This window comes from Bemisia tabaci, unplaced genomic scaffold (assembly GCF_918797505.1).
Source record: "Bemisia tabaci unplaced genomic scaffold, PGI_BMITA_v3".
Classification (NCBI taxonomy): domain Eukaryota; kingdom Metazoa; phylum Arthropoda; class Insecta; order Hemiptera; family Aleyrodidae; genus Bemisia; species Bemisia tabaci.
This window is the reverse complement of record NW_027311824.1, coordinates 1-20,607: the sequence shown is the minus strand read 5'-3', so window position 1 is coordinate 20,607 and position 20,607 is coordinate 1. Positions and strand designations below refer to the sequence as shown.

General features: G+C 38.3%; 1 protein-coding gene across 2 annotated transcripts; it reads left to right on the top strand.

The window, feature by feature from the left end:
- Nucleotides 1-1,623: 1,623 nt before the first annotated feature.
- LOC140223826 (probable enoyl-CoA hydratase echA8) lies at nt 1,624-16,645 on the top strand. Of its 2 annotated transcripts, none has more exons than XM_072306020.1 (4): nt 1,624-2,240; nt 6,799-7,040; nt 9,070-9,214; nt 13,610-16,645. In XM_072306020.1, exons 1-4 carry the CDS (start codon nt 2,084-2,086, stop codon nt 13,762-13,764), a joined length of 699 nt encoding a protein of 232 aa, XP_072162121.1. In that variant the 5' UTR covers nt 1,624-2,083; the 3' UTR covers nt 13,765-16,645. The 2 variants fall into 2 exon arrangements, with proteins under 2 accessions (XP_072162121.1, XP_072162122.1); XM_072306021.1 differs by having other exon boundaries at nt 1,643-2,174; nt 13,610-16,632.
- The last annotated feature ends 3,962 nt before the right edge of the window (nt 16,646-20,607 follow it).

Below are 20,607 nucleotides of genomic sequence, written 5' to 3'. Positions count from 1 at the left end.
TCAAACTGTACTCTTGTTATGATTTGTTAGCAATCTACCAACAATTTAAACTAACCTCATTTCGGAAGAGGCAAAAGGGCAATATAGATAGCAGAATTTGACATTTATTATTTGAAATATCGATATTCTTGAGAATATCTGAAACACATCTCACCCTCGGACCCTCAAGGAAGAAGAGATGGTGATCATTAATTAGGGATTAGTAGCCAATAAGGTGACTAGGATGGCCCGAGAGTTGTTGATTATTTTGACGTTCGGTACCAAGCGACTTTTTTTAATGTTCACAAAAGATAATTAGAACAAACCCAACGATATGACGAGGCCGCTGAAGTTATCTTTCTATCACGTATTTTGTTGCCTTTCTCCATGCCCTTGACCAGTTGAAGTCAGCAGAAAGCGGCTTTTCAGGATAGGTACTAAAGTGTACAAATAAGGCCCAATGATGAAAAGGAAAAATTTTAGGAGGCAGAGACCGAAGTTTTGCTGAGCTGTGGGTCTCACCAACAACTCAGGTCTCTGGTAATTTGGACAGCGATAGCAGAAAATATAAAACCTCAAATATGAGGCTATTTTTCTCTACTTCCATTGTCAGCTGCGACATAAGTTACAAGAGTTATTAACGACATGAGATGTTACGACAATTTCACTTACCTCTGCTCAAAGATAGAGTGATGATGTTAGTTACCAAGGATTTGGAGCAATTGCCACTAATTAGTGGCTTGTTTTAGAGGCTGCCAATAAGGTTTCTTGAAACCAAGCAAACCTGCGGTTTGACTTGCTGTTATCATTTATCCAAATGCTGGGTTATCAAGAAACTTTCAGTGGCTAAGCTTCCTTGTCGGAGACTCCTTATACTCCGTTATCTCTTGATTTCTCAACTGGAGTTAGTGGGGTCTTCAATTTAAAGTGTGAACAAACTAGCGTCGAGCCAAATCAAGCTGCCAGGACTACACACGTATTGAAAGGAATGAGACGTAACAAGATGATTCATGCAGGGATGAACAAATTGGCCTGACTAAATTATGATAAGTAAACTATTGAGATCAAACATCAGACCTTTTGGAAGATTTTAAATGAAAAAATGAGTAAGCTGTTCAAGTGACTCGGAAAAAACAGATACGAATGAAGTCAAGGACGGGGACGCAAGACACTTCGGTGCAGGAGCTCCACATGGATGAACTTCGACGGATATCTGGAGACACAAATACTAAAAGAGCTGACCCACTGACAAGACACTACTGAAATTGTAGGACTGTATCTTTAACTTATTTAAAATTATTAAAAATTGGCCTCCGTCCTAATCAGGACAGACGAACGGTCACTGCCACACAGATTGACACAAAATATTGGGGACTCCTAAACGGGCTGCACACAGTTCTTCACTAGAATTTTTTAAATTTTATATGGACTCAACAATGTCAGAATGAACTAAGTTCTTCTCAAAGACGCTTAAAATTTAAGCCAACAGATGGTTACGTTACCCCAAAAAGCTGGACAGTCTGTGGATAGTATCGATAATTGGCAATCCACCTTATCTAGATGTGAAATATATGTCTTTGGAAATATTAGTGCAGAAATAATAAATAATCCAAATGAGAATTATTGGTGGTATTAGGTAAAAAAAATTCCTTACATTATTTGTGAGAAAGAAGGGCTATGAAATTATGAATGATCAGAAATCAGAGTGAATTTCGCGATCGCCCAACAGTTTGACAAACTGGCAAATTATATGAATTATCCTCTCACCATCCATCTGTATATGATTTATCTGATTTCGACGGGAGTATACGATTTATCTTGTATACAATTTATCTGCCCCCCTGTGGATGTTTATTGTGTTTATCAAGTCGGAGTCGGATCGAGATCGAGGAATAGAGTTAAAGCAAAAGCATGTTGAGGTCTCCGATAAAATAGCTGTGCATGTTTGTAATGATCCATAGCCAGTGGAAATTTCATAGTGTTTGAATTCACACTTGCTAAGGCTTGACATTCTTGCTTAGACTTGCACCAACTGCTAACCTGCCATTAAAATATCCGTCCATTTCTTTAGTTTTCTCCAATCATCTGCGGAATCTCTAGATGTATGACAATGTTGGTATGCAGTGGTCTTCGCTTTGCCTCTGATTCCTTGGCAACGCCCCTAAAGGCCAGATACTATTCTTACAATACCTTAGGTGAGTTCAAAAAGAATCTATTCTGTTCTGGTCATCATTCATTTCCTAATGCTCTGAGTTTTGGAGGTAAGCATGTTGATTTCCTCTTAAATGAAAGGCTGTGGACATCAATTAATCGTTTGTCGCTCTATTATGGAACCACAAGCCAAATCTTTGGGGGGCACTATTTCTGATGAATAATTGCATCGTAACAGGATGATCTTACCAGATTCGGATTTAGGTTTTTGCCGCCTGGTGTTGGATAAATGTTGACCAACCCCCCCCCCCCCTCCTTGAATGTACATGGCGTAATATCTGACAGTAACACCCAATATGCATGTAGTATAAGTTTCTGAGACATGACAAAAGCGTAATCTGGCTATGTGATAGGGAGAAAAATGTGCATTTTTCCAGTGAAGTGTTGCAAATAAATATTTTAGAGTCTCGTTACACCCAGAGTTAAGACAACTCGATTATCAGCTGACTGGTAGCCGGCCTTGGCTGGCCATCATGGAGGCCGAAACGAGTGCACCCAAGCAAACGATAATGAGGGATAAGGATCAGGAATCCTGCGATGTCTGTCATCCAAAATAACAACATCAACAAAATTGATCAATTACAAAGAAAATAAGATTGGTTTATGAATAATTGCTTACTCTATTTTCATTTTGGACCGATGGTAATAACAATTTAATCTTGATAAACCACAATTAGGTGATATTTTCATATTTTTGTCCACATTCGAGTCACCGCCATCTTGGTGCACTCGTTTGTGACTCCATGAGTGAGAACCAATCAGAATTGGATTTTTTTTAGGCCACTTTCAGCCCAACCAAAAGTGAGTTGTCGTAACTCTGGGTATAAAGGGACTCTAAAATTTTTTAGGAGGGGAAATGATTCTTCAAGGAATGAGGATCATTGACGTATAATACAATCTAGACCGCGCATTAGGAAATCTCGACAAGACTAGAGTCCCTTCAGGCGAGACGATAGGCAACCCAGCAACCGCAGTAAGTGTACCGACCGAGACAATGGAAATGCCAGTCTTATCAGTGCCGTTGCCTGATACGGATACACTTAGCTCGTATATCCGGCGGTATCAACTTGGCTGAAGGCGCGTCTTTACCCCCCTAGCTGTCTTACCTTCCCCGCCTAAAGTCGGGCCCAATGCGCGGTCTAGATTGTATTATACGTCAATGATGAGGATTCATGACACAAAATTGGTAGGCCGTGTCCACACGAGCGTTGTTCGAGGAACTTATTCGACGAACTGCTCAGTTCCCGGAACTTGTTCCTTGAAAGGAGGGATGCTGTAGAGTACCCATATTGAGAGAGTATGGCCACTGGGGTTACCACATCTGATTGGCTCAGCCATCTTAGGCTGAATGGAGCCCTTAGGATCCAAAAATGGCAGACGCCATAAATACATGTAATGCAAAATGACTCAAAATGTAGTTTTCTTTGCTTATCGTAACGAGAAATTTACTCAAATGCACTCTGGCGACATCATTACATATTTCTAAGGCTAATCGTGTGCAATTTTTGAGAAAAATTATCTTAGATGTAGTAAGGTTGGCAGCAAGTGCGGTTGGTGATAACCGTCAAAAGTTGGCAATGATCCCCCTCTCATCAACAAAAACCAAAACAAAGCACCGCCATTTTTGGGTCCTAAGCCTCTCCATGGGGCCCAGTGGCCATACTCTCTCAATATAGGTACTCTAGGATGCTGTCCAAACGAGTGCGCCCAAACTGGAACCGGAACTTCAACAAAACTATACAATTTTTGCAAAATAATAGATTATTAGGGCTACCAAAGTAACAAAAGTAAATGTCAAGACATGAAAAGGACGTAAAAAACAAAAACAAACAAATTCGCATCAAAAGAAACATATGTAGAAGCTCAGAGTACAGGGGAAGTTCCGGGCCTAGGAGGAATAAGTTTTCAGCTCAGCTAAAACTTGTTCCAGGAACAAGTTCCTCAAAATAAGTTCTGCGAACCCTGCTCGTGTGGACAAGGCCGTACAAACTAAACTGTAAACGTGAAGTAATAAGTGAAACATGGTCAAAAATCAATTGAAATGCCTATGCCCTAGTGTAAATTCATGTGTCTCCATTGCAGTATATCAGAAATTCCACTTCTATTTTATTTTTTCAAAGAGAGACAAGTCATCTTTGTAGCTTGAGATTCATACGGAATAATCTGCTCACGGAGTAAAAATATCAAGAGAATTTGAAAGGAGCTACGTTTACTAATTTTCCTAAGAATAAATTGAGTATGACAGGAAGCGTGGGAAGTCGCAAACAGAAATACAAGGTTTTGCACCTTGGCCATCCATGTGCTAATTTTGTTGAAAAATGTATGGATTAATCTCGATGAATTGAGGCAGAAAAGGATGTGTCCCATTAAGGGGGGATTTTTGGCCCAAAAGGTTTGAGGGTCTAAGCATACCTACTAGCAACCTTTTAGTTTAGACCTCGAAACACGAACGTTTTCTGAACGCGGACGTTTTCTAAACGCGCACGCTTTCGAAACGCGGACGTTTCTTAAACGTGCACGTTTTCTAAACGCGAAAGTTTCTTAAAGTGTAACTAAATAAATAAAAAATAAAAATTTTTGATTCATCAAACTGAACATTGCAATATCCAATCCCAATTGCTCATCCCAGAACACAAGGTCCGATACACACCACCGCCACGCCACTACAAAATTGAAATTCCCGAATCAGACCCTACTCTCCGGTACCCGATACTAGACCCAGCCTGGAGGAGACGGTCTATCGATGCTGAAAATGTTACAAGTCCGAAATCTCGAAAACAAAAAGTCGTATCAAAATTCGGTCCGTACAGTTTTCCGATCTTCTATAGTGTAAAAGAATCGCATCGGTCCGGGGCGGATCGGAGGAGGGTAATTTTCCGAAAATATTTTCCAGCGCTCCCGAATCAGACCCAACTCTCCGATCTCCGAAACCAGACCCATCCTGGAGAAAAAAGTCTTTCGATACCGAAAATTTTACAAGTCCGAAAATCCGAATTTTTTGCACAATCTGACAACAATGTAACGAAAAAATATTTAATTTCTTACGCCATCTGGCAACACTGTAAGATTCTATGTTGCAAAATTTCACCAATATTCAAATCATTTATTTATGTGCACCGCTTAGCAACGCTGTTGCATAACCGCCATCTTGAAGGGGTAACATGCACCATTGCATAGCCCGTAGATTGAAGGGGCTACATGCAATACATTCACTTTTTTTACAGCGTTGCCGTATTGTAAAATACCTACCATACAACACTGTAATTTAATTCGTATTATTCTGCACTATTTGGCTAAAACTTTTTGCGCTCAAGTCGCCATTTCTACCCTACTGCTTTGGCACGCACACTACCTCCTCTATGATGTCCTAAAACTTCAGTTGCCCGTCAGTGATGTCAGATTCAGTGGACATAATAGCATTGTTCACAAGTCTCTCCTGCCTTTGAGATGTCCTCAAATAACCGTGCACTCGCCCCATAGTGGATGAAAGATCGTTCATGTAATTTCTCATGTAGAGGGCAAATTTGCCGCCTTGAAGGTGCCCATGATTTTCAGAAAGAAGTGAGAGGACTCATCCGGAGATTAAATAAATTTGAAGTTGGAGTCAGTACCAGGCTGCTTCCGCCGCCGCACCGGTTGACCCAACTTCGGTCTTCTCTGAATCCTTCCAACAGCTTTTCTCTCATTTTTTTCTTACTCTCACTCTCTCTCCCCACTCTTTTTCTGTTTAAAAGAAAAAAAAAAGAAGAAAAAACCGAAATTTGCATCGGTCAGTACAATGGCACCATTTTCACTTTCCTAAAACGCAGCTCTGGATCCTCTATCAGTTTACTCTGTATAAACCGTAGATTTGAAGCTAATCATCAAAACTCCGAATTTTATTATTTTAGAGGTTTAAAGCACAAGTGTTTATTTGCAATGCCTAGGACGTATGAAATAATTGGTCTCCCTTTAAGACGTCTCAGCACTTGAACTTATTGCAGGGGTGATATGAATGCAAGTTATCAACATGGTTCTGGTCATGGAGTCATCAAGAATGGTCCCACAACTGAAGGCCTTGTCTCCACGGGACGTTTTCATGGAATTTGTCCCAAGTTTGAATGGCAGGAATGAAACTTCTGGGATTTTTCCCAGTTATCGTCTCCATGGGACGAAGATTATTTTGTCTAAACAAACATGAACAATGGAACAAACAAATATCGCACAATTCAATTACACTTCTTCTTCTTCTCTCTGGGTCCTAGGGGTAAAAGGACCATACTTGGTACTGGGAAAAATATTGATTAACTCAATATTTTCCCAACTTCGTAAGTGGGATTTTTCCCCAAAACAAATCTCGTGAAACGGCCCGTGGAGACAAGGCCGTAGAGAGGTCCCACAACCTGGGGTAGAGGCATGTTTCAGTTGCCTTTAAGTGCTGTCATGCAAGAGTGCACGCACAGTCGGTCCACTTACACGATAATCTCTCACACTTTGAAGAGTGTCCCGCAATGTTTCTAGGAACTCCTCTGTTTGCAGCACTTGCATTTCCTGGGAAACATTGTCCCCCATACTTACAGGATGAGCAAACCAATAAAATTTTTACCATGACATTTTTTTCCTTTGCAGACGCCACTTTAGTAATCACCAAAAAGCACAAGAAAGTGACTTTAATCGGACTGAATAGACCTGAAAAGAAGAATGCTGTAAATATTCAGCTACTTAACGAACTAGAAACGGCACTAACGAAGTTTGAAAATGATGCCTCATCATATGTTGGTGTTTTATATGGAGAAGGAGGCAACTTCTGCTCAGGTTATGATCTCGAGCAATTAGCGTCTGAAGAACAATCCAAAATCCTTCTATCCAGTGTGAGAATCAATTTTTGCCACTAATTTTTTGAGCAAACGGAATTTATTTTATTTTATTTGCCCTAAGCGGTAGAACTCCAATTTTGGGTGGAACGTTCTTTTCAATCTCTATTCTTAAACGCAAAATTCTGAATGGCAGCTGAGGTGGCAGCCAAAATTGTTGTAGAATCAAAAGTTGGGTGAAAAATTCTGCCGCACTTGTAGGAGTACCCTTCGTTCATAATTGTGACCAATCATGGGCGCTTAAAAAAACCCTTGCAATTAGAGGCTATTCATGAATTTCATCATATATATTTCAGAATTTTAGGCCCTCCTATTTCCCTCTCTTCACCTAGGAACAACATAGAGAAAAAAAAGGAGGTGTTTGCATTTCGGGCATCTTGGAATTTTTCATAGAGTATCTATAGCTTTGATGACGTCATTGGGTACAGCGACGTTTTTATCCTGTCGATTTTCTTGGAAATGGTGTAATTTAAGGGAAAAAGTCATTCTACAAAAAGTGCTTGAAATTATTTAAAGAGTTGATTTAAGTAAAAAAATCGGATATTATGGTCCGTTTTTACAGCGTCAACATAACCCTCAACGAGCGCCTTGTTTACATTGATGACGTAGGTGGGTACAAATCCTCAAGATGCAAACACCTCCTTTTTTTTCTCTATGTAGGAACAATACTCAACACGAAGTCATGATCCCAAAATATGATTGCACTTAGCACACACAGTACGATACTTGAATTCAAGGAATTCGACCCATTTTGTGAGCAATTAGCTGCTATCTTGAAGTTGGAGTACGCAGTGAAGAGATACGCTGTTTGGTGCAACACTAGTAACAACCATTAAGGAAGGCAACTGCAGATTCGTTTCGGCCTTGTTGGGCCAATCTTCAGTGCAACCTAGCCTCTCGAATTTTCTGCGGCAAGCTCGGAGAGGTCATGAAAACCAGCCCGAGACTTGGGCAGGCAGTTGCTGGCGGCAAGTAAACTTGCGCTATCTAGTGAGCGATTATCCAAACAGCTTCGCATATGCCTTGGCAAGGCGGTTTTACACTAACAGATAGCGGTGAACGCACGGGTCATAAGACGGTATGTTGGAGTTTTTTAGCCAACGTGCGTTAAATTTAGCATAAAGCTTGTATCTCACTACAGAAGGAAAAAGTTCACGTACAAGCACAATTTTCCTTCGAAGAGATACGCTGTTTGGTGCAACACTAGTAACAACCATTTAGGAAGCATTACCAAGCAACCATTCAAAAACTCCAACATACCGTCTTACGACCCGTGCGTTCACCGCAATCTGTTAATGTAAAACCGCCTTGCCGAGGCATATGCAGAGCTGTTTGGATAATCGCTCACCAGATGGCGCAAGTTTACTTGCCGCCAGCAACTGCCTGCCCAAGTCTAGAGCTGGTTTTCACGACCTCTCCGAGCTTGGCGCAGAAAATTCAAGAGGCTACGTTGCACTGAAGATTGGCACAACAAGGCCGAAATGCGTCTGCAGTTGCCTTCCTGAGTGGTCGTTACGAGTGCTGCACCAAACAGCGTATCTCTTTGAGGAAAAATTGTGCTTGTGTGTGAGCTTTTTTCCTCTGTAGTGCAATATCAGCTTTATGCTGAATTTAACGGACGTTGGCTATAAAACTCCAACATACTGTCTGACAACCCACGCGCTCATCGCAATCAGTTTGTGAGAAGTACGTCTGACGAGTATTAGACTCAACAATATGCCTAACTTCAAGAACTTGCCCCCTTGTTCTGGTCTCTTTGTCTGAAAACCTCCTCAATCGCAATCGCTCTTGGGCTAGTCATAGCAAGTGGTTATCTAGATTATCCTGATAAGTTATAGACTCAAATCTTAAACAAAATGTAATAGAAACAACTAACAGCAAAATTAATAAAATAACAAGGAATGAAAAATCATTGAAAAATGTTATATGTTCCGTACTAAACCTAACACTATTTTGAAACCTTAGTTGGTCCTATCAGTTTCATTTGTTTCATGGTTGCTTTCAAGAAAAGTTACATTTTTTCCAGAGTCTAATCAAGCGGTATGTAAAAAAACCCCTGGTTGCTGCACTTAGTGGTTATGGTGTAGGATTTGGTTTTGAGTTGGCTCTTTGGTGTGACTTCAGACTCATGGAAGATACGGCTTTAATTGGTTTCTACGGTCGTAGATTTGGTAAGTGCACCTGTTATTCAGGTCATATTATTTCAAATACATACAGGGTTATCCAAAAGTCACCTATCACACCTGTAACTTTTTTCCTAATTGAGATAGAAGTTTGAAACTTTGGTAATGTTCCTCGGCTTAAGGTAGCAACTTTTTGGTCCCCCCAAAATTTTGGGGAGCGGCCCCCCTTAGGGGGGCCGGGGGCTAACTTTTTTTTTTCAAATGGCAACCCCCCTTTTGTGATGCCTCATTCGAAAGATAATAAAAAAAGAAAATTTTTGGCGCAAACCGCAGGTCAAAATGTTGATTTTTGACAAAATGTCGGTCGGTTAAAGTTAAAAATGGCGGAAATTTGGCATCTCCGTTTTTAATCGGCGGATTGGTCTGAAACTCAGTATCCTCAAGTTTTTCGGGGCGAGAAAAACGATTCTGGCGTTCGTTTTCTAGAAATGTCAGTCCTTTTCAAAATGGCGGCGGTTAAAATGGCGGCTTAGAGCGGGAAGTGGATATTTAGGCTGCTTATCGTCGGATTTGTATGAGACATGGTATCGGGGGGTATTTCGGCACGAGAAGAACGAATATTTCATTGGATTTTTGAAATTTTTAAAAACTTTAAAATGGCGGCGAAAAAATGACGGAAAATCCATATCAAAGCTGTTTACCGATGGATTTGCACAAAAGTCAATATTCTGGTGGTTTTTGGCTCGAAAAAAATTAATCTTTCATTAGATTCTTGAAACATTGAATATCGTCGTAATGGTGGCGGAAAAATAACGGAAAATCCGCATCCACCATCGCCATCCACATTTTTGCCGCCATTTTAAAGTTTTTAAAAATTTCAAAAATCCAATGAAATATTCGTTCTTCTCGTGCCGAAATACCCCCGGATACCATGTCTCATACAAATCCGACGATAAGCAGCCTAAATATCCACTTCCCGCTCTAAGCCGCCATTTTAACCGCCGCCATTTTGAAAAGGACTGACATTTCTAGAAAACGAACGCCAGAATCGTTTTTCTCGCCCCGAAAAACTTGAGGATACTGAGTTTCAGACCAATCCGCCGATTAAAAACGGAGATGCCAAATTTCCGCCATTTTTAACTTTGACCGACCGACATTTTGTCAAAAATCAACATTTTGACCTGCGATTTGCGCCAAAAATTTTCTTTTTTTATTATCTTTCGAATGAGGCATCACAAAAGGGGGGTTGCCATTTGAAAAAAAAAAGTCAGCCCCCGGCCCCCTTAAGGGGGGCCGCTCCCCAAAATTTTGGGGGGACCAAAAAGTTGCTACCTTAAGCCGAGGAACATTACCAAAGTTTCAAACTTCTATCTCAATTAGGAAAAAAGTTACAGGGGTGGTAGGTGACTTTTGGATAACCCTGTATAAAAGAACCACTAGTCCAGGCAATAAGGATTGACAAGGATTGACTTAGGTGAAATCAGGTTATAATTGATTCCTATGTAATTTTTTACGCTAAATCTGAATTTTTGGTTTCCCTACAAATTATTCTTGTGCTAACTCCGGAAAAGAGGAAAAACCGCGAAAAATCACGTTTTTCCGCGGTTTTCCCGAGATATCTCTTTTCCAGCGCGATATATCGAGAAAATAATTAATTCCACAAAATTAAAGCTGATAAAATTTCCTATAAATATGAACCGAACGTTCTTTTCATAGGTTCATTAGGGAGAGTGCTGAAACCGTTGAAAACTCTAGGAACTCGTAAAATCGCGATTTTCCACGGTTTTTCGCCATTTTGGTAAAATAGAATTGTTCTTTCGCAAAATTTCAGGGTAGTAATACCTTCAAAATTAATACTAATTACTTTTTAGACCAAAGTGATGCCGATTTTTCCTTTTTAGGTCTAGTGGGTGTCAAGTGAAAAGCTCGAAAATCGCGATTTTCCGGCATATTTTCGTATCATTTCCGTTCTTGTACATAGAACTCATTTAAAGTGACTTCAAAATTCAATCTTATAAAATTGTCAACATACATACGTATACTTCGCTCCTTTGGTGCACTCTGGCGCTTTGTGACATCCAAACGCCACGTGTGCACATCTACCGAAAGGTGTGTGGACAACAAACGACGTAATAAAATAGTGCAATTTTCAACATACTTAAATGATGTTGAGAGTTCCTTGCATAGGTAAGGAAATAACGGATATGAGTGGGTCGAAAGCGTAAATAATGGAAAAAGTTGACATTCAAAGAATGCATGAATACAATTTCTAGAATGATTTTCTGAGATTTCTGGCAAAATTTCATAACATATCCATTCTTGTGCCAAAAACTTGGCTAATAGAGACTTCGAAATTTAATTTTATACAATTTTCAACTCATATGACGTAAAAAGCTTTTAGTATGTGGGTCAAAAAGTGCTGCGTCTAGATAAGTTAGTAGCTCAAAAAATGCAACAAATTGTGATTTTCCACTTTTTATCATCATTTAAACATACTTAAATGATGTTGAGAGTTCCTTGCATAGGTAAGGAAATAACGGATTTGAGTGGGTCGAAAGGGTAAATAATGCAAAAAGTTGATATTCAAAGAATGTATTGATACAATTTATCAATTATGCAAAAACAAGTAGTTAATATGTTAAATGTCAAGAAGTAAAATTCAGACGCATGGTCCGGTACACTGCTGGCTGAATATCCTGAGGATCTGAAATAATAATGAAAAGCACAGATATAATGGTATAATCTAACATATTTTCTATCGGTGAAAGAGCTATTAAGATATAAAATTGGGTCTTATTTTAACATGGCAAGAGGAACGTAAGTGTTGAATTGGTATAGGTGTTATCGGTGTTTTTTTTTCTTTCTTTTCTGCTGTCTGAAAATGTTAACTTGTGCCTACCATATTATAAAGAGCGACGCCAAAAACGACCGTTTTTTGGCACAATTTGGACCAGCGGGTATCATTCTAAAACTGGGCCCAAACGATACCTTATAATACCCTAAGACTCTGGTTAAAATTTTAGCGTGAGTATACGCACGATTTTTGAGAAATGAGGGGCAAAGTTGCCAAAACGCCATCATTCTGGACAGCATTTCCACAGCAAAAAGACGGAAAAAATGGACGAAAAAGTTACACCTTTGATGGGTTTGGGGTGCGCCAAAGGAGCGAAGTATACGTATGTATGTTGACAATTTTATAAGATTGAATTTTGAAGTCACTTTAAATGAGTTCTATGTACAAGAACGGAAATGATACGAAAATATGCCGGAAAATCGCGATTTTCGAGCTTTTCACTTGACACCCACTAGACCTAAAAAGGAAAAAATCGGCATCACTTTGGTCTAAAAAGTAATTAGTATTAATTTTGAAGGTATTACTACCCTGAAATTTTGCGAAAGAACAATTCTATTTTACCAAAATGGCGAAAAAACCGTGGAAAATCGCGATTTTACGAGTTTCTAGAGCTTTCAACGGTTTCAGCACTCTCCCTAATGAACCTATGAAAAGAACGTTCGGTTCATATTTATAGGAAATTTTATCAGCTTTAATTTTGTGGAATTAATTATTTTCTCGATATATCGCGCTGGAAAAGAGATATCTCGGGAAAACCGCGGAAAAACGTGATTTTTCGCGGTTTTTCCTCTTTTCCGGAGTTAGCACAAGAATAATTTGTAGGGAGACCAAAAATTCAGATTTAGCGTAAAAAATTACATAGGAATCAATTATAACCTGATTTCACCTAAGTTTTGCAAGGTCCCCTCTCCTATTCTATCCTCTGTTGCCTGGACTAAATCTGTTTTCCCTATTTCCTTGTGAAATCAGTTATTCCCACTAACACATTGATCACCACTTAAATGTTAATGATTGGCCAAAAGCATTTGTACTGATGCTGAGGTAATCAATATGACTAATCATTGTAAATAAAGTAATATAGTGGATGATCTTAACTTCTCACCTGTCGTAAGTCAGTCACAGAGTTGATACCTAATTAATTCATAATAAGTGTCATGTAACAGCAATAGGCAGGTAAGATGAGGTGGAAGTTTTGGAAGATAAAAATGTGAAAATTTTTAAGACTTTCAAATTTCATGCAGCAGGAGGAAAAACACAATTCATTTTTCATTTGAAAATATATCTGTGAGAATGGATATGATACTAAAATTTTAATAAGATACATAAAATTCTAATACTTGTCTAGAGCACTGTATCAAACATAGCAGTGTACTGTACCAAAACACAGAGAAAGATAACAACGTTCAATAATACCGAAATTGAATAAATTAATTGATAAATTATGCATGCACTCAGGTACTTCAAGACTATTGGTTCAACGAGCATTAAACCCACTCACACTTTTTGCGTAGTGTGGTGCTATCATTTTATATCTTCTCTTGTTCTTTATTTTTTACCAAAAATATGTTTAGTCTTCTAAATGTCTCTAGGTATTCCTGTTTCAAAGTGGAGTCTAAGAAGGTTACAGTGTGCGGTGGGTATAACAAGAAGCATGGATTTATTACTGACAGGTCGTGGTATCCAGGCCCTGGAGGCTCACAAGTATGGTCTTCTCGTTGATACAACTCAATGTGGAACTGGTTAGTACAATGGAATGTAGCATCTGAGCTACTTTATAGAGGCAGATATGGGTCCTAGTTTCAGCCCAGAAGCCATAATTCAAAAGGAAAAAAATAAATAAATCAGGTTGCATCCTCCAGAATTAGAAAGTTCAGAAGATTTCATAAGGGTTAAGACACGATGGTTAAATAGAGCAAGGTCACATTCTTTTTGGTTCTGGGTAGCTTTATTTACAGTTAAGGCTATAGTAAATGTTTTTGGCTCCAAATGGACCACTAGACAAGGTACGAATTAAAGGATTCTGATACATGTTTCTGAATCAAAATTTCACGCAGAACACGATTCGTGCAACTAAAATGACCGAAACCAACTCTTAACGAAGATATTAACGTTTTTATTTCACATTGGTCGCCAGGAATTTGAACTGCCCGCTCACAAGAAACTCAAAGCTCTACGTGAGTCAAATCGCGCACTACAACGGTTTCAGCAATCTTCTCAATCGAGCAATGTTCATTTTCCACCATGTGTTGTTCAAACTATGAGCAATTTGCTACAGCTGAGCCAAAACGTCAAGATTTAGGTTGCCAGATTTTTATATCGCAGAGAATGTCATGATAAACGTTTAGCGCGCGATGTGAATCACGTAGAGCATTGAGTTTTTCATGAGCGGGTGGTTTGAATTCACGAATCAAAATTATCGAATATCTTCGTAAGGAGTTGATTTTGGTCATTTTCGTTGTGCGCATCGTGTTCTACGTGAAATTTTGGTTAAGTAGCATGTATCAGAATGCTGAAATTCGTACCTTGTCTAGTGGTCCATTGTCAATTTTTTCCCAGTGAATAGGGAGCACAAGACCACTGTTGTTAGTGCAAAGCGAGGGAGCAATCGTGAGATTCACAGCCTTCATTTTTTCGACCTGTAGCAGGAGGAACTTCTGTTGATGGTCCAAGAGCTAGCTACACTTTTGGCACCAACAAAGGGTTATATGCTAACTAGCAGAAAGCCCGTGACTGAAGTCACAGGTATAGATGCTTCACCAAAAATTATTAATAATTATTAATGATGTTACCAAATGCACAAAGTGCCTGAACTACGGACACAGAACTGACTACTAAGGCAATTTAGTTTGCAAAAGTAAAACAAAATGCCCTAGATGTACTGAATACCATGCAGGGCATGACATTTGTACAAATCAAATTAAATGCTTCCATTGCTCCAACAACCGTATGACATTCAACAACTCCTGCCTTGAACGAGGTAAAAAAAACGTAATAAAACAAATTATGGCTGAAAACAACATTAACTACAAAAAAGCTAAAGAAATAGCTGAAAAAAGAAATGAAGAAACCCTTAAATTGAAACTTAACGATAGGATCTTAGTCCAGTCATTCTAGCCAAAAAAAGGGCCTAACCTCGTACAAATTAGCACAAACTTCTCTTGTGTTTTAAAGCGCTCCAAAACATGTCTAGAGCCCCCCAAAAAAAGTTTACCATTAGCCCCCCTCGGGAACACAGTCAAAATTGCGTATAACAAAACTAGGGGGCTACGCCCCCTGGCCGCTACGCGGCCCAACCCCCTGAAGGCGCTCCGCGCCATCAATGGGCCGCTTCGCGGCCCTATTTTTACCCTCCTATCGGTGTTAGTTTTATTTTTCCCCCAAAAAATTACGATATGAGGTATACTTTAATTTTAAACATTACTTAAAATTACTTTAAAATTAAAAGGACGCGTTTTGGAATGACTGCTTGATGAAATATTGCAGTAAAACAGTGCACAGTGATAGTCACACAGGTAATCATTAAGACTTCGTGGGTCGGGGATCGAACCCACACCGAGTTCAAAATGGACGCATTCGACGTCTTAGACGACTCGACCACCGCTCGACGTGTGGACACTGGCGCGAATCTTGTGTAGATAAGTGTAGAGCTGATGCGCAGGCTACACAGCTACTGCGCAACCTCCTCGACCACTGCGCATCCTCCCGCGCATAGCGGTAGCAGTACCAGAGCATTCTGTAAACTCACTCACTTTTATAACGTGATTTTAAAAAAACCTGGGTCCTTTTTCCAAAATCTGATTACAGCGGGCTCATCTAGGGCCTGTTACCTGTCGATTTACGCAAAAATCATGGATATCGGCCCGGTAGAACGCTCAAACGAACTATGACAAAAAGTATAAATTTACATTGTTTAAATGGGAGAATTCGCAACTTTACCACGTAATATAAAAAAACCTGGGCCATATTTTGAAAATCCGAAAAAAGTTGGCTTCTCTAGAGACAATTGCTCGTCGATTGCCGCAAAAATCATAAAAATCGGCCTGGTAGAACGCTGGAACTAAGCGTCACCAGTTTCGCAAAATTAGGAGGTCTTGGAGCTTATAGTATAGATGGCGGCCGTCTGAAATTACGTATAAATTGATTCTTGACTTCGTCAGCGTTTTCCTGATTTTGCGTAATTCTAGTGCATCCAGTGAAAAAAATCATTCTTGTCGTTTTTTAGGGGATACAATTTTGATTACAAATGTATATTAGTTTTTTTAATTTCGACTTGTTGGTGCCGAGCTACGAGGTCTGACACCGAAAAAAAGGCTAGAATTTTCTTGAAATTTCAAGTTTGGTTTGTAACTTTTTAAATACAGCTTCGGCAGAATTTTTTCTCTCAAAACTGTTGACACCAATGGAAAGAGTATGAAATTTTCTTTTCAAAACACATATTACATCAAAATTTAACTGAAGGTATAAGACCATTATAGGGCCTTTATGGAATGGTGTCAAATTTGACATTTTTTACTTTGTGTAAATTTTGGCTTGAATTTCGATTAGTGTGACCCTTTTTCACGAATATTCGACTATTTTTGAAATAAATTTTGCTATTAATTTAGTCGTGTTACATAGTAAGGGGAGAAGCACCTTAGAGGGATGGTCGACGGGGGGGGGGGGGAGGGGCATACCTGATCGTTTACTGTTTGGCCTATCGCAGCTAAAGATCCTAGGAAAAAAACTGTAAAACACCTAGTTGTCGGCAGATTTTCATGAAATTTAGTGTACCCCGGTATATCGATCTAGGAAATTCGAATTTGACGTTACTTTCAGTCTGAATCAAAATTCAAGATGGCGGAAATAATTTGTTAGATACCTGTTTATCGACTGATTTGCGTGAAACTTGGTATAACCCCGTATTTAGCCCCAGAGAATTTGAATTTGATGTCGAATTTAACCGGAATTGAAATCGAAGGTGGTGGCCATAATTTTTTAAAATTAAAGATGGCGGGTACAATTTGAAAACTACCTATTTATCGGCAGATTTTCATGAAACTCGATGTATCCTGGTATTTTGATCTGGTAAATTCGAATTTGACGTTACTTTCAGTCTGAATCAAAATTCAAGATAGTGGAAAAAAGATGGCGGCCTTAATTTTTAAAATATCTGTTTATCGGCTGATTTTCATGACATTGAATATTACCTTGTATTTTGACCAAAGTTTGTCGGTTTTGGTTTGAAAACTTGTAATATAAGGTAATAAGACATAGGGTAAAAAAGTAATTGAGGGGCTCGGAGGACAAGGCACATAAGTGCAGATTTCGAAAAAAAATGACACATTAGTGGTGCCAACTAATTCTAGGTTTAAAATAAAGTCTGTGAAAAATTCACCGGAAGCATCCAATGCTTAAGCATCAAAATGTGAGTTTGAACTCTCTTTCTGTCATAAGGCTGTGTATAATAGTTAGCAACTTTAAACATGTTTTTCTCGAAATAGCTCGACGAGGTGCACCTCGTCCTCCAAGCTGTTTAATTGAGAGTATAAGTGTTAAAACGTAATTTTTTCAGTATCGTCGAATATTTAATTGACACAGATTAAGAAATACAAAGCTGAGTAATGAAATAAAATATGTACTAATTTTTTACTGGGTCTATCGAAAGCTAAACAATATTAAATAATGTGCGAAATGATGTCGCATATTCGGCTGACAAGATGCCGCGGGCAGTAAAATTTTAATGTTTTTATTATTTTCCTTCTTATTTACTTAGATTTCACCATTTCACACGAGCCTGCGGTACATCACGTAAAGCATAGGTGCATACCCCTCTCCCCTGTTGACAACCCCGCCCCCCGCTGACATCTGTACTTTCGTTATAATCCTTGTTCGCGCTTATGCTAGAGTTGGCCGCCCAAAAGTTCCAAACCTTCAACGGTGTGTTGAATTTATCATAATAATTATTAGTTTTACTATTAATTCCTCCGAAGCAAAAAGACCCGCTCCCCGAGCTGCCGCCATTACACAGCCCAATCCCTCACGTAAAGCGCTTCGCGGCGGCGGCGGATGTGCTCGCATTGTAACTTCCCTCATATGTGAGATGTCCCATTCCGCAATATTTTTAAAAACCCTTAAATGTATAGATTTCGCCAAGCTCTATCCTATTCGATTATTTTTACGTGATTTTATGCATAAATACGATGTTTGTCTTCACTTTGTATGCGTGAATCTGTTACTTCCGTACTGGCGGTCATAATATATCCATTTGCGCTCTTTGTAGAAAGCAGGGAGGAGGAGGTGGGTCAGTTTGTTTCCCCTCCTATTATTTTTTTTATATTACGTTAATTAATTTTTGCTCTCCAGAAATTATTTAAATAACTTCTCACGATTGATGGAATATTTGCTGTATTGATATGACCTTTTGAGGGATGGTGTTTTGCATAGAAACTCAACTTTCTGTAAATATTGCCATTTTTTACAATTTTAAATAAAGCCGTGTCAAACCCAGAAATTATGGAAATTTTTGAAACAAGGTACCCTATCTTATTGTAAATTTTATGTACTCTCACGTGGTTATAGTGGTTTTTTGATCAAACACTTTTAAAATGCTTAAAAATTAGGAAAATGGAGCTAAAAACGGACTTTTTTCAGAAAAGTGTCATTTTTGATCCCAGAAGAAATTATCTTACCGGCAAATATAATTACTTAAAAGGACGTTGAACATACTTTTCTAGACCAAAATTTAACGTACTTTTCAGTTACATCATTCACTTTAACTTTAAAGCTCATTTTAAAGCAATAAAATCGCAAAAATAACAATAAAGTTAAATTTCATCATTTTTTTCTTAACTTTTTTTAAACCAAAATTCAGTGCTACGACCCCTCAAATAGGTTTTACGGCAAGTTTTAATAGCCCTTGGTTCAGGGAAATTTCATGAACTTTTCATTTCGCACCTTGTTTTTTTTCTTAAACGCCTTTTAACACCTAAAAAATAAGGAAAACCGCGGGAAAATTTTTTTCGGACAAATTGCAATTTTTTTCAACATTGCCTCCGCATTTTCACGAGAGACGCCAAAAATACAAATAAAGGTATATTTCTTACACAAAATTTTACTAGCTTTTCGATGATTACCATGGTTTGATTGATGAAAATTTTTTGCAGCCATGAAAAACCACAAAAACATGAGACAAAGCCTTGTTATTGAACAATTTGTACATTTTTAACGTCTCAAAAATTGGCTTCTAAGTACACTTAAATACCTTCAAAAATTTATTCATTAACATTTTTTTAACTTTTATGTGCTATTACATTGGTACCATAAAATTTACTTCAAACAAAAATGACTAAACTTGAAAATTTTGGGTATATGTTAAGAAGAAGGTTCTAAACAGAGCAACCGGGTTTTCCAATAGGCAACTTTAACGCCTTATCTAACTCTCTTCAAGAAATTTGAAACAGTAATTTCAGGTATGCAATTTTTTGGAAATTTTATGCTCTAAACAATTATTACCATCGTTGAATCGTATCGTTAGTTTCCAGCTGTCCAAAAGTCGAAAATCGTTGAAATTCTGCAATTTCTAGAGAAATCATTTTTTAGCGTAATTTCCTTAAATACGCTTTTCAGGTACATGTTGTAAAATTTAAAGGAAAACCAGTGTGCTATTTATCTTGCAAATTTTATAACCTTTCAAAAAAGTATATATAAGTTGTACTTTTGTTGAAAAATAATTGATCGAAAGCGCTGGAAACGGAAAAAAAAACAGCTGAATTTGTTGTTAAACATTGACTTCATGCTTTTGAATGATTCGTCTCACAATGAGGTCATAAAAGATGAAAAGGTAAAATGAATAGGTATACTTATGTAAAACTTAGCGTAATTTTCAGTGGTGTCGTTGTTTTTAACCTTTAATTAATTATTTTGACCTAAAAATGGTCAAGAACGCGAAAAATCGTGAATTATCAACAGATTTTGCCGGTTGTTGCTTTCAATAGTAAAATTCGGAAAGAAAAAAAATAATAAAAGCCTAAGTTTTGTATATGATTCTTAATCAAAATTTTATGATCTTTAAATCTGATCTCTTGCAATTTTTTTGTTTAACGCATTATTTGTGAGTTATAAATGAAAATCCGTATGCACGTCCTCTTTGAAAATCGCCGCAAGCCGCCATTTTGAAAAACTGCGATTTGACCACTTTCCCGGTGGAATTTTTTGGTAAACTTGTTTTTCTGTCTTATTGGGTACCTAGAGACCCTACATACCAAAGAAAAAGTTTGTGCTAATTTGTCCGAGGTCTAAAGCTAGAATGACTGGACCATCTGCAAAATCCAAGAAAAAACTCCTACAGGAGAAGAAATAAACCCTGTAGACTTGAAAATCAATAATTTTCCCCAATTTAAAAACAAATATACAAAACTAGAGGACTCCATCCCTATGGAAACGGGCAACCCTGAAGATAACAAGACAATTAAAACCAGAGCATATTCAGAATTGGCCTAATCACCTTCCCCCATTGAAAAAGAGCCAAATTTTTCGATTCATATGATCCAAAACTACCATCGGATGAGTGACTTGAAAAGTATATCAAATCTTACCCAAGAGATTTAAC

Bases quoted from the DNA above. Each gene is read 5' to 3' on its own strand.
- LOC140223826 (XM_072306020.1), top strand. From the start codon at position 2,084: ATGACAATGTTGGTATGCAGTGGTCTTCGCTTTGCCTCTGATTCCTTG. The intron at 7,041-9,069 runs GTGAGAATCAAT...CATTTTTTCCAG, and splicing joins CCAAAATCCTTCTATCCAGT to AGTCTAATCAAGCGGTATGT. The intron at 9,215-13,609 runs GTAAGTGCACCT...AAATGTCTCTAG, and splicing joins TTTCTACGGTCGTAGATTTG to GTATTCCTGTTTCAAAGTGG.